Here is a 14,526-nt window from a genome sequence, read left to right as displayed (position 1 = left end):
AATGCTCTGCTTTTCAAACACTTTTTAGGCAAAGCTTGAATTGACAGAGAAGCTGAATTTCTCCTGATATGCACACATGTTGGAAAATTGAGTCTTTGAATTTTAGCACTATCCAGTTAACCTTACCAGGGTGTAAAACCAGTCATACTAATCAGTTACACATTGCCAATAGCCATTCAAATGAGTTTAACAATCACCAACAAGGACACAATTTTACGGGCCTATAAATCGTACTTGTAAAAACAAAATTACATCAGAATAAATACAAAAAAATGAATAGAGAATAAACTCTGAATATTTCAATTTTCTGAGGCTATAAGGTTATTCCAGTTCAGCAGACCAAAGGGGGTTACTTGAGCTCTTATGTCAATTCACTATTTTTTGTTGGAAACACCCTTGAAATTTAATATATAAAAAATTAGGTAAAAGGTCATCAGGCCCTTACTCACCGTTTGTGGCATGAGCTACACAGCTCTTCTTTACATATGTAGTTGGCTAGTTATATGATAGGCATCTCTGTTTCTAGATTCTGAAACTACTACTCAATAACATGCTGAAGAACATCCTAAACACGTGGGGTGTCTCCACTATATAATGAGAGCTCATCACTTGAAGAGGTTCAAAACTGTACACAAAGCATGTGGCCCTCTACAGTCAAAGCAAAACATGTAGCCAGTTGAATTTCAGATTCCAGTTTGTACGTACTAAAATACTTTAGAATTTATATTGATGCGTTTCATGAAAAAACTACAGCATACAATTAATCAATTAGAAATTTCCAACATTCATTTGAAAGGTGATTACAAAAAACAACACTACCCCCCCACCCCCCCAAAAAAAATAAATAAATAAAGTACACATTTCCATTTTATCAGCAAGGCACGAGTAAAATAAATACATCTTAACAAACCATGCTTTTCTAACAGAAAGAAAATAATTACACAAAAGGCTAATTGTGCCATATTTTTAACTTCTGAGAATTAAATATATTTAGAACTTTATATGGGTGTCATAAGGACACACCATTTTTTACAGATTAGGGTGACCTAGATATTACAATACTTATATCAGATTATTATACCCATGGATTTGTGCTACATCCAGGACTGAGACAGGAGAACTACTGCCTGTCATACTGTGCATTATTGCACAAGTTGTTAAAAGCATTATTTATTTGAGATCTTGTTACTTGATTCCAGATTCAATATTCAGTTCATTTTATGCTGCAAAAGGAACTACAATGTATGATTTGCAAATCAAAATCCTGACAACCAAATAACTTGTGTTACAATAAACAGGGATATGACACAAGCTACCAACAATATCATCCTCTTCACTATTGCTTAGTGTTGATACTCCATGTCTCTACATTGCAATCTTTTTCCTTTGACATATCCAATAAAATCAGTCAAGTGGCTTGATATGAGCACAACCTTTATGTGTTTATTGTTTATTGATTTTTTTCTCCCATATGTAAAACTATAAGAAAATATGTCCAGTAAGCAAGCGTTGAAAAGGGCGCAAGCTGAAACATTTGTCTACATCTTGAAACAAAAAAAAAAAAAGATTAAGAAACAAAGTCAAGCAGAAAAACATTTTGGCTGAGAAGGCACTGCCAAAACATTTGTCTACAGGACTTGTTTTTTTTAAGGTTTTACATTAGAATTCTGATTGAGCGTTCTGAAGTTTTGATAGATTTGTTTTCAATGTCTCTATAACCTCTGTTAGCTGTGCTGGACTCACATCAAGCAGTGTGTGGAGGTGCTGGTCCTGGAAGACGCTGTGCAGGAAGTCCAGGTCTTTCTCACTGCAGTCGGTCAACGCGTGGATCTCCTCCAAGCTGTCCAGCACCTGTGAAACAGCCCCTGTGGGCAGACAAACACAACTCACTGTGACCCCCTGGACATGACGCCAGCGACCTTTGTACCTGAAATGAGCTTTTTTATGTGTGCATTTCTATGTGTGTGTGTGTGTGTATGCCAACACTGATAAAAACTCTCTCATACAACAACAAAAAAGGCACGAGAGAATTCCTCATTCTCCAAATACTATATTATTATTATTATTATTATTATTATTATTATTATTATTATTAATTCCCTTTTTGCAAAGTGGGTAACTGGAGCTTTGCTTCATTGAGGCAATGGTAAATAAATAAATAAATAAATAATACACTAAGTACAGTACATTCATTAAAATAAAAAAGGTACTTACAAATCTGAGAGTTGAATATTTTGTAAATGAGAAACAAGTTTGTTTATTGAAAATATGATTCTCTATAGTAAGGTGAGTGACGTATACAACCTCTTTAGGTGTACAGCTTACATGAAAAGCACCCTCCTCGGTGCAGTTCAGCTCTGAGACTCGCTTGGCAGAATATTAAAGCAGCGCTGTACTTTAATCCCATTTCTGTATTTACTTTCTGCATCAGCCATGCTAACTGACCTGGAAAAAGCCCTGATAAAATGGATTGGGGTTGCCTTGGTAATAAATTAGCGCTGCCCCATTCCAAATGGTCTGGGAGAGAAATCTACATTAATGCCTAATGGTTGATGAAGCAGTAATCCACTGAAATAAGTTTATTTTGGTTTATAAAATGATAATGATTTCTTCATTTTTTATATTAACTATAATGATTGTTTATAACATACTGTTGCTTTATATGTTGTAAACTTGTACTCATGTTTGAATTTCTAACCCCCCCCCCCTTTACATGAGTATTCAGTTTTATTGTGATTTAATGGAGTCTGAGGGATGAAACAAATGTGTACAGAGATAGTGAAATCAACATTTTTAATGGCATGCTGTTTTGAAAATAACTGTGAAGGATCCAAACATTTTAATACTGCCTTTCCTTTTTTTTGTAACAAAATGTTTTCAACGTAATAGTGGCTTACAGATTGATATGAAATGAGAAAAACACAACACACAGTTGGTGCTTTTTACCCACATACAAGGATAAACATTTATAATACAGCCCTGTGATATTTTATTTATTTTGTCTACTTCCCATACTTCCCACATAGGTGCCTGGGACTACAGCAGTATTAAAAGGCTAGTGAAACACATTGCCTGGTAAATTAAGAGACACACAGTTATATCCAAACTGAGTAGGAACAATGGGATACCTACTTTCTGCGGCTAGGAGTCCTAGAAGGAGGGCAGCATTAGGATAAACAACAAACATTGACAGGTTTTCAGAAGTGAACAGTTTGAACAGGCTGCTGAAGCTACACGTTCTGAAATGTTTTATTCAGTATTGTATGGCAAAAGTGTTTCTTAACAAACTAAACAGAGCGAGGTAAGGAAGTGGAGTGTACTGAACTAGTGACTAGCCAGGTAAAAATAGCTTGTGTATTAGGATGTCATACAGTGCGTCATCCTCATTTCCATAGTCAAGTTATGTGTGACAATCTGTGGCACCTGATAACCTGGCAAAATAGGAATAAAAACACAGAACAAATGTTGATGCAACAAATATTCCTGTTTTGCTGAGGAACCTAAAATATAGTCCTAGAGACAGCTTTAAATTAAACAGTGTTCATTAATAAAAGCTATTTTCATACAGAATCTATTACACTGTACATGTACAACAGTATATTGTGCTACCACACTTTATACTCTTAACACTTCAATACTACAGAAACTTACTTGCACACAAACCAGATGCCATGCATTCATTTCCCAAAGTGATATTAAGTGGGGTAGAAATCAACTGTAGGACTGTTAAATGTGAGTGATATTAACCAGAGTGTGACAGTAACCAGAGGGATATTATCAGGAGTGTGTCCTTATTGACATTATATTCTGTCCAGGACATTTCAACATGGTGAGAATAAGCGGAGAGTGACATCGACGCATAATAAATTGGTTTGGACTGATTAACGCAATAATTTGACGCCTTTTTGACTTGACTTATCAAAACTGTTTGTGTTTCCCAGGAAATAAGACATTCTTTAAAATCAATGTTCTCATGTCTTATTAGCTTTATTAAGATGAATACTGCCCCACCCTCTGTATTGTGCAGCGAACCAGAAAGCTGGTTCAAGCAGCAACAAAATTGAAAACACAAGCAAAGAACCAAAAGATCTTCAACAGAGAAGAGGGGGACGAGTAGTAATATTGTTAATGCTTAAGAAAATGCATTTTAAAACCTTGACTAGCATTTTAAAAACATACCCAAGTGGAACAGGTACAAATCAAGCAACTCTAGGGGTAAAAGGTATATAATAAAATGAACAAACAACAAAGGCACAGAATACACAGTGAAGGCTAAGAAAGGTGACCTGTTTTAGTTAATTTTTTTAATTGTTTTTCTATTAAAAAAGGTGTGAATGTGGTGCACAAAAGTCATATGCCATCATGCCATATATCATGTGACTGTTAATCAAACTGCAAGTTATAAAGATAGCCTGAAGTATAGCACGGTATGTTTATAACCACTGTTGCTGACCATGCACTGGAAAGCTAAAAAAAGATCTGGAAAAATGACATCTTTCTTCTGGACTGGAAATGAAAGTCTGAGAGAGCGAAGAGGATCTTGCACAAGAATCAGATTTCTGTTTGAACGCCGAGGAATTTAAAAAGGGGGGCACACACCGTACTGGTGCAAGTTTTGGTTCTCTGTTACCAACACCAGGCATTAAGCCTTGAAAAATAATTTTGAAGTTTGCCAGTGCCAGTTGCTACTATGGAGCACTGTTTTAAAATAAAGAAATGAAATGGCACAAAAGCGCTACTCTTTCTTTTTGACAGAAAGATATTGCCGTTTTTAAAACAGAACTAGGTGTCTGCTCAGATGGAGGTGCATCATTGGCACAGTTTGCCTGGGTGAAATTAATGGCTTGCATCCTCAATTGAAAAGCTAAAATCAGGTATTTTTCAGCTCACATTTCAGATGTAAAAATCTATATTTGAAGGCGATCAATTTTTGTCGTTTCCAGGAAATCGTGTATGCATAATCCAGAGGAAGGGCCGACAAGGCAGTTGTTTGTCTGAACGTAAAGGGACTGTGCCAGTCTGGGCTGCTGTGTTTGGCAGTTTGGTTGATGAATAACATTAACCGATTGCTTTTAAAAGGGTGAAATAAATGCAATTCATGTTTTTAAGACACTGAAAAGGTGAAACGGAAAGAGATTAAGACTGGATTGCACTACGTGATGTACACTACAAAGCAAGTCTAATACAAAAAAATAAATAAAAGGGTGAAATGAATGGTACTGCTATTGGCAAACCTTCACTGGCAATACTGAACACACAATTAAAACAGCAACCAAGCTTGATAGTAATTACTGTAGAACCTCTTATCAGAAGTGGGGGCATGGATACAGTTTGCACAGGAGGAAGTTTATTCCCATTAGTATTGATACTGGTTGAAAATGTTTGGAAATATCCCTTCAGTTGGGATGAGAAAGAAGACAGAGGCATCTGGGTGGAGATTAACCCATCACTTACCTGAGGATGTGGGGTCTTCAGAGAAGTCAAGTAGCTCCTCGGGAGGGTCTCCATAGAATGAGTTAAACTTGTGGCTGGAAACTGCTGCTAGCACTGCCCCCTGTAACAAGATCAGATTTAGTTTAATAACGACAGCTTCTAGTTCTCCAATGAATAATAACAATGATAAATAGCAGTTTATTGAATAGAAACTGACTGGGCTATTTCTTGTGGTTAATAATGTCATTTCTGAAACAAAATGATTGTAAGAAAATTAATTATTGCAAGCAGGGTATTACATTACGAAAAGGTTCAGGAAACAAATGACAGCTTCCAAAATCATACATACATATTTTGTTTTCGCACATATATTATACATTTCTAGGAATTAGTGCAAGAGAGAAGGACTTTCTCTGAACAAAGTTCTCTGCATTTCCAGTATTTGTGGTGTGTCTCCCTGCATCATGAATCCTCTTTTATAAAAGTGCACAAAGTCCATAATCTGACCTGTATTGCATTTATTATCATGTTCCTCCAGTGGTCTTGGCATCATAAGGTGCTTTATTAGCTGAGGTTGTTGTACAAATCTTGGTGTGGGAGGGTTTGCCTGGGTGAAATTAATGGCTTGCATCCTCAATTGAAAAGCTAAAATCAGGTATTTTTCAGCTCACATTTCAGATGTAAAAATCTATATTTGAAGGCGATCAATTTTTGTAATTTCCAGGAAATCGGTGTATGCATAATCCAGAGGAAGGGCCGACAAGGCAGTTGTTTGTCTGAACGGAAAGGGACTGTGCCAGTCTGGGCTGCTGTGTTTGGCAGTTTGGTTGATGAATAACATTAACCGATTGCTTTTAAAAGGGTGAAATAAATGCAATTCATGTTTTTAAGACACTGAAAAGGTGAAACGGAAAGAGATTAAGACTGGATTGCACTACGTGATGTACACTACAAAGCAAGTCTAATACAAAAAAAAAAATAACACCTAATTAGCTCTTACCCCAAGAACTAACCATAGGTATCAAAACAATTGCAATTATAAGAACAGACAGCACTCTGGTTTCACAGTAACACAAAAGCACAAGAGACCACATTGGATATCCTGTGACCAAAGTACTGCAACCACAAACAAAAAGCAACTAAAAGGACGCCACTCTGTATTGCCCTTCATTACATGAACTTTTGCCATTGCGGAGCAGACATACCATGGAATTAGAGCAATAATAGTTAAAGCGCATGTGTCCATTTCTCCACATTTATATGACATTTGGCATGTCAGTTTTGCAAAACCGTGGAATTTAGCACACACAAATGCAAATGTCATGTGATCACTTATCTGATTTCAGTCTGCAAATAGACTTGAGATGAGCTCTCAGTTGGAGTGTGGGTGGAAATGAAGGTCTGTCTCTCAGTCATATCTCTAATGTACGTTTCCTGGCTCAAGCTCTGAAAATAACAGTACTACTTAAAAAGACCCTGGTGTCAAAATGGGTTACCTTTAATTTTCTTCTGGCGTTGAATTTTCTCAGTTGTTCCACAGTCTCAGCGAGGTGGATTTTGTAGGCATAGCGGTCCCTCTCCTGCAAGAAAGGAAACAGGAGGTTAACTGCTTTACCTGACAGTCTCCCAGGACAGCATAATGCAGTCTAGATGCAGAGTATAGGGCTCATTCCCACTGTACTTGTTTTAGACACACATTGCAGCAATTGCATTTTCCTGAAAATCTAATATGCTGCAGTCCCCTGAAGTCATGTGCACAGTACAGACCAACTTGTGGTTTCCAAATTAAATAACAAGAATCAAACTAAATTCAAAATGTGGTATGCAGATAAGCTGGAGGTGTTTAAATAGCTTCCAGCAAAGTATTCTGCTGTTCAGGGACATAATAACCTTAAACAGAAAGGGAACCAATCTACTCGGAGAAAGGATCCTTGAGGAGGTCCAGAAGCATTTAAACTAGAAAGGAAGGGGGGAGAAAACAAAAAAAACAGAAGGGAGACCACATCAAAACAAGGGCAACAACTCAGGTAAGACAACTATTAAATGTATTTACCTTAATGCTAGAAGTCTCAGAAACAAAATGTTAGAACTTGAAGCTACTGCACTAACAAGTAACTACGATGTGATAGGTGTTACAGAAACTTGATTGCCTGAGAGTGATGGAGACGAATATAAAATTAGTGGATACACACTGCATAGGAAAGGCAGGACAGAAGAGGCCGAGGGGTAGCGCTATACATAAGAAATAGCCTTGAAGCCCAGGTGTTAAATCTGGACAAAGAAAACTACGCCAAATCAATATGGGTCAGAATAATGGACAAAAATTCAAAGGGCATAATAATAGGAGCATGCTATAGACTGCCAAATTCAGACGCTGAGCAAAATATTCTGTTATACAATGACATTCGAAATGCGTGTAGAAAAGGGGAAGTCATACTAATGGGGGATTTCAGAGAGCCATTGGCAAACTCAGACCACAACATGGTCTCATTTGAAGTATTTTTTAAAACCCCAAAAGTATTGACTAAAGCTAAGGTTTACAATTTTAGAAAAGCAAACTATGAAGGTATGAAACAGAGACTAAAAGAAGTAGATTGGAGTAAAATAGAGAAAACATACTAGAGGCGCTAAACAATTACATCCCAAAAGTAGACAAATCTAAATCTAAAACAAAATGGCCAAAATGGTTTAATAGATCAATTAAAAAATATATTCAGCGAAAAAAGGCAATGTACAGAGTGTTTAAAAGTGACCAAAAGCAAAGTACACAGAAAGAGTACTTGGAACTGCAAACACAAGTCAAAAAGGCAGTTAGAAAGGCCAAGAGAGAGATAGAAATCAATATTGCTAAGGGGGCTAAAACCAATTCCAATGTTTTACCAATATTATAACAGCAAGAGAACATTCAAAGAGGAGGTTAAATGTCTAAGAGACACAAATGGCAAAATCATAGATAAAGAAAAAAAATAGCAAATATATTAAATGATTACTTTTTACAGGTTTTTACAAAGGAGGACAAGGACAACATGCCCCACATGTCTATCTGTTCCTATCCAATTTTAAATAACTTTAGCATAACAGAGGCAGAAGTGTTAAAGGGACTGGGAGCTCTTAAAATAAACAAATCCCCTGGGCAGGATTAGATCCTCCCAATAGTACTCAAAGAAATGAAAGAAATTATTTACAAACCGCTAACCAAGATCATGCAACAGTCTCTTGACACAGGGGTTGTACCGACAGACTGAAAAATTGCAAACGTAATACCGATCCAGAAAAAGGGAGACAAAACCGAACCGGGTAACTACAGACCAATAAGCCTGACTTCTATTATATGTAAACTTATGGAAACCATAATAAGATCTAAAATGGAAAATTACCTATATGGTAACAATATCCTGGGAGACAGTCAGCATGGTTTTAGGAAAGAGAGATCGTGTTTAACTAACCTGCTTGACTTTTTTGAGGATGCAACATTGACAATGGATAATTGCAAAGCATTCGACTTCGTTTATTTAGATTTCCAGAAAGCTTTTGACAAAGTCCCGCATAAAAGATTAATTCTCAAACTGAACGCAGTAGGGATTCAAGGAAATGCGAAGGAGGAACCTCAAAATGGAGCGAGGTAACCAGTGGTGTACCACAGGGATCAGTATTAGGTCCTCTGCTATTCCTAATCTACATTAACCCTTTGCTGTCCATTGTCGGACTGGGTCCGACATTGCAATTATTCCTCACAGGTCCTTTGTCGGACTGGGTCCGACATCATTATAGCAACGCAATAAACGGGTGTTTAGTCGTTTTTTCTCCGGAAAAAGCCGAGAAAACCATTCAATTGCCGAGTGGTAGCGACAGTAGCCGAGACAAGTCGGAAAAAAAAAAAAAAGGCGTATTTCATGAATAGTCATACATGGTATCAGGTATCAGATAATGGGCGTCCATAGTAAACAAGCTGGCTAAGTGCGTCAGCGCACTGAGACTATCATGGACATTTGCAGAGCTTTTTTCAGATGTTATAGTAATAAAATAATGACTTGGATCGCATTATTGAGGAGTTTGGTGATAAAACGAGTGATCTGGAGATGATCGATCGGTATGTACGACTATTATTATTATTATTTATTTCTTAGCATATGTGAAAGCTATAGCGAACGAAAGGGTGGGGCGGGGCTGGAGATGCCTAGTGAGTGCTTTGTTGATATGCACGGCCATTTAAACCCGTTTGACTGTGAAAAAAAATACTTTTAAACAGCGCGTATAAAATTAACTGCGCGTGTGAAAATTAATTAGACCTGGCGTGCCTGACGCGCGATTAATAAATGGACCGCAAAGGGTTAATGATTTAGATTCTGGTATAGTAAGCAAACTTGTTAAATTTGCAGACGACATAAAAATAGGAGGAGTGGCAAACACTGTTGCAACAGCAAAGGTCATTAAAAATGATCTAGACAGCATTCAGAACTGGGCAGACACATGGCAAATGACATTTAATAGAGAAAAGTGTAAAGTATTGCATGCAGGCAAAAAAAAATGTGCATTATAAATATCATATGGGAGATACTGAAATTGAAGAAAGTAACTATGAAAAAGACCTATGTTGACTTAGAAATGTCTTAATCTAGACAATGTGGGGAAGCTATAAAAAAGGCCAACAAGATGCTCAGATATATTGTGAGAAGTGTTGAATTTAAATCAAGGGAAGTCATGTTAAAACTTTACAATGCATTAGTAAGACCTCACCTAGAATATTGTGTTCAGTTCTGGTCACCTTGTTACAAAAAGGATATTGCTGCTGTAGAAAGAGTGCAAAAGAAGAGCAACCAGAATTATCCCGGGTTTAAAAGGTGTGTCGTATGCAGGCTAAAATAATTTAATCTATTCAAATCAATAAGCTAATAACAACCAAACGAGCAAGATGGGCTGAATGGCCTCCTCTCATTTGTAAATTTTCTTATGTTCTTCTTATGTTCTTAAGAAATTTTACAAACAAGAGGAGGTCATTCGGCCCATCTTGCTCGTTTGGTTGTTAGTAGCTTATTGATCCCAGAATCTCATCAAGCAGCTTCTTGCCAGGGTGTCAGCTTCAACAACATTACTGGGGACCTGGTTCCAGACCCTCACAATTCTCTGTGTAAAAAAGTTTATCTAATCTCCATTTGTGATCCCTGGTCCTTGTTTCTTTTTTCAAGCTGAAAAAGTCCCCTGGGTCGACATTGTCAATACCTTTTAGAATTTTGAATGCTTGAATCAGATCACAGCGTAGTCTTCTTTATTCAAGACTGAATAGATTCGATTATTTTAGCCTGTCTGCATACGACATGCCTTTTAAACCCGGGATAATTCTGGTCGCTCTTCTTTGCACTCTTTCTAGAGCAGCAATATCCTTTTTGTAATAAGGTGACCAGAACTGAACACAATATTCTAGGTGAGGTCTTACTAATGCATTGTAAAGTTTTAACATTACTTCCCTTGATTTAAATTCGCCACTTTTCACAATATATCAAAGCATCTTGTTGGCCTTTTTTATAGCTTCCCCACACTGTCTAGATGAAGACATTTCTGAGTCAACATAAAACTCGTTGGTCTTTTTCATAGATTCCTTCTTCAATTTCAGTATCTCCCATATTATATTTATAATGCACATTTTTATTGTCTGCGTGCAGTACCTTACATTTTTCTCTATTAAATGTCGTTTGCCTTGTGTCTGCCCAGTTCTGAATGCTGTCTAGATCATTTTGAAATACCTTTGCTGCTGCAACAGTGTTTGTCACTACTTAATTGGACCAGATAGATAAAACAGCTCACTTTCTTCCTCTCTATTTACTTAACAGATTTTTTTATTTATTTATCCACAAAGTACCTACAAATAACACATGCTGGTTATCTGTCCAAGGCCCATTGCAAGGAGAGAATTGAAACAAAGTTATCATGGTGCTTAAGATTATACTCAATTGGATGAAATGAGTATGAGAGACAGGAATTATTATTAAAGAAAAAACAACATTTTATACTAAAAGTGCAGACGTGCCTCAAGTAAAAGGAAAATGTCCATGCAGAGAGCATTTATATATACACTACAAGGTTAAATATATGGTCAAGGATTTCCAGAGAAGAGTGCAATCAATGTTGGTTTTTATCATTGATCTGCCAGCAATTGAGCATGGTGGATCCTTTATCAATCTCTAACACACATTTGCAGAAGTACAACACGTTGCTGCAACCAGGCTGAAACAAAGTTATTTTCCTGGAAACGCAGCGCTATTTGAGCTCAAGGCACTGCAGAATCTATCAAGGCCCCTACCTTGAGCCAAGGGTGGTTGAGTGCCTCGTAAACAGTTATCCTCTCTGCGGGGTCCAGCATCAACATGCGGCGTACCAGGTCTTTGGCACTTTCAGAGATATGGCTCCACTGCCTTGGGTTCATCTAGAAAGCAGAAAACAGAAAAAGTAACATTAACAACCCACTACCTTAGAAACGCAAACAAACAGGTGGATGCTGCTGCAGTGTTCTGGGGCAGGCTGAACAAGTAAAATAAATTAAAACTAAAAACAGAACACATACTGTATATATAATTCATTTTGCCATTCTTTTAGGACAAGTTAGAAAGTTTGTCCGCAAGACTGCCGAGGTTGTGGCCCACCAGGCAACAGTATATTTTTCTTTTTTATTATTAAAAAAATTTAAAAAATGAAAGAAAATGATTTAAAAACCCTTAGAAACTTTTTTTCTGAACAATGTAATGCAGAGTTATCCAGAAAAGTGGCAGCTTGTCTTGAGTTCACGCTAGCACCAGCGTGGAATAAATAAAAATAAATAAAAATAAATAAATAAATAAATAAATAAACAGCTACTACCTTGTATTTCCCCCTAATGATGGCCTCAAACAATCTTTCCTTGGTCCCGTAAAATGGCAGACATCCACTGAGTAAAATGAAAAGGATGACCCCACATCCCCAGACGTCGACTGGCTTTCCATAGGGCTCCCTCTTCACCACTTCCGGGGCCATAAAATGAGGCGTTCCAACTCTACCTACAAATCATCAAGCAGAAGTGGTGTTAAAGTTATTGAAGTCACAGGTTACCATGAGTGGGTACGGGGCAGGCAGAGGCAGATCCAAGATGAAGTATACCCTGCACGGTAGCCCCTTACACCCGCCTTAAATATACACTATTTTATTAATTGTTACTTAAAAAAAAAAAAAAATAAGACGTTTCGGCCAGCTTTGCCTTCATCAGAGAGTACAAGCAACTGAAGAAAAAATACCTTAAATACAAACAATTCAAATATCGATCAATAATTATTATATTTAGAAAGCGCAGACAGTACAATTTAAAAAATAAATAACAATAATAATAATTTGCATTGATGCCTTGTCGATTTAATCCGTGCTTTTCAACTTACTCTTTCGATGTTACGTTGTGTATTTTTGATGCATTATTAAAAAGTATGGGGTTCAGCAGAGCATGTGTAGTGATTGACTGTAAAAAGATAGCTCTGCACATGCGCACAATTAGCAGGGGACACTGAATTCTATGGGGAACCGAATTCAATACCACACCTGCTTATTTTGAAAACCCTGCCTCTTAATTCACCCCAGTCCCTGCGGCGCCTCAATATTTCAGTATAAAAATCGACATGAATGTAGGACGCAGCATCTTTAAAAGCAAGCACTACCAGCATATGCAAACCTCATGTTCACCACACTTCTCACATCCTTTTTAAAACACAAAGGCTAAAAAAAGTATACCACCTGTCTTGCTTTATAACCTACTAGCTAAAAATTGTATCAAGCAAAAGAGAACTAAAACAATGTCATAAAAACACTATTATTGTAACATTATTTCTTTTCTGTTTTAATTATGAAAGAATAACAACACTGGATGTGAATTGTATGACACTTCATCCTCCTTTGTTTGGGGGCTCTTTCCATAAAAACCTTCCTCCCATCTCCTGCCCATCAATGAGAAACCTTGGTGGTTTCTAGGTTACAGTTAATTATGCTAGTTTAACAATATAAAGTATTAAATATTTAATACTTGTGGTATAATTAAGAGAGCTAATTCCAGGCTATTATGTACTATATTTATCTAATTGGTGCTGTCATTTGCTAGTTACAACAATGTCAAGGAGAGAATTATGTTTTTCGGCTTGGCAAATACGACACAAACAGACTTTCCAATGTAACTGAATTGGTAGATCCTTTTACCAACATTCCTGTAAATTCAACCAGCCAACTACTGATGCAACTGATATCGGTCAAGATGAGTTGAAGTTTGTATCTTGTGCTCTTTTTCAAAGTTGACTCAATTATTTAAGGGGATTAAATGTAAAAGGGGATTTTAAAATGTAAGATTCTGCAAAGCTGCTGTCGCTCATCTTAATGAGTCATTTAAAATGAACGACGGAAATGCCTCTCTTTTTTTTTTTTTAACCAATACTCCCTTTCAAAACTGCTGCTGCAAAAAAAGAAGTCTAGCAGCAGCTGCACAATTCCAAAACAACAATGCTGATTGGTCACTTATTGGTATGTCGTCAGGAAGCCAAAATGATTTGTTGCCTGGCAGAAATATGGAGAGAGAAGGCACTGATGGCATTATTGTACTGAATTTCCCTGCAGTTCAGTCCATTACTCTATTTGTAATTGCTCTGGATTGTCTTTGTCTGGCACATTCTTCTACCAGGCCAGATGATCCATCTTCTCCTGTGGACTCAGAAAGACTGAGTCTTCATTGAATGGTTCTCCTGAAACTCCCTTCAATTATTTATCATCAAGCTTATCAGCATATCTTGGCGTAGCTGCACCCTGAAGAGTGGTAAACCCGACTGCCTGTTCCCACTATAGATCTTGTGTTCTGAACTTCAATGCTGATGAAAATGGCTGGATACATGGCACTGGATATGCAATCCTCTCTTTTTCCGCAGAGCAGGGAAGGACAGCACAAACAACATGAGAGCTTATCCATGATTTATCAGGCAAGCCTGCATCAAGCCTGCATAAAGGACCATTCTCTTAGGGGATGAGTGAGCAGTCCAATCTCCATGGCCACCAATCCTTGGACTCATCATGATACTGCCTGCAAAGACATCTGGAGCC

At 37.3% G+C, this 14,526-nt stretch overlaps 1 protein-coding gene across 20 annotated transcripts in view; it reads right to left on the bottom strand.

The window, feature by feature from the left end:
• caska (calcium/calmodulin-dependent serine protein kinase a) overlaps positions 1–14,526 on the bottom strand; it is a 205,891-nt gene that overhangs the window by 39,418 nt on the left and 151,947 nt on the right. For 16 of the 20 annotated variants that reach the window (XM_059028903.1, XM_034011615.3, XM_059028904.1 and 13 more), the window contains exons 7-12: positions 12,286–12,461; positions 11,732–11,854; positions 6,930–7,013; positions 5,455–5,554; positions 3,133–3,150; positions 1,744–1,865 (exon numbers count right to left, since the gene is read on the bottom strand). In XM_059028903.1, the coding sequence (XP_058884886.1) occupies positions 1,744–1,865; positions 3,133–3,150; positions 5,455–5,554; positions 6,930–7,013; positions 11,732–11,854; positions 12,286–12,461 (623 nt within the window). The remainder of the gene's footprint in view (positions 1–1,743; positions 1,866–3,132; positions 3,151–5,454; positions 5,555–6,929; positions 7,014–11,731; positions 11,855–12,285; positions 12,462–14,526) is intronic. The other 4 variants (XM_059028905.1, XM_034011625.3, XM_034011630.3 and 1 more) reach the window with 1 other exon arrangement.

Source organism: Acipenser ruthenus, chromosome 8 (assembly GCF_902713425.1).
Source record: "Acipenser ruthenus chromosome 8, fAciRut3.2 maternal haplotype, whole genome shotgun sequence".
NCBI lineage: Eukaryota > Metazoa > Chordata > Actinopteri > Acipenseriformes > Acipenseridae > Acipenser > Acipenser ruthenus.
This window is presented reverse-complemented; position numbering and strand designations above follow the sequence as displayed.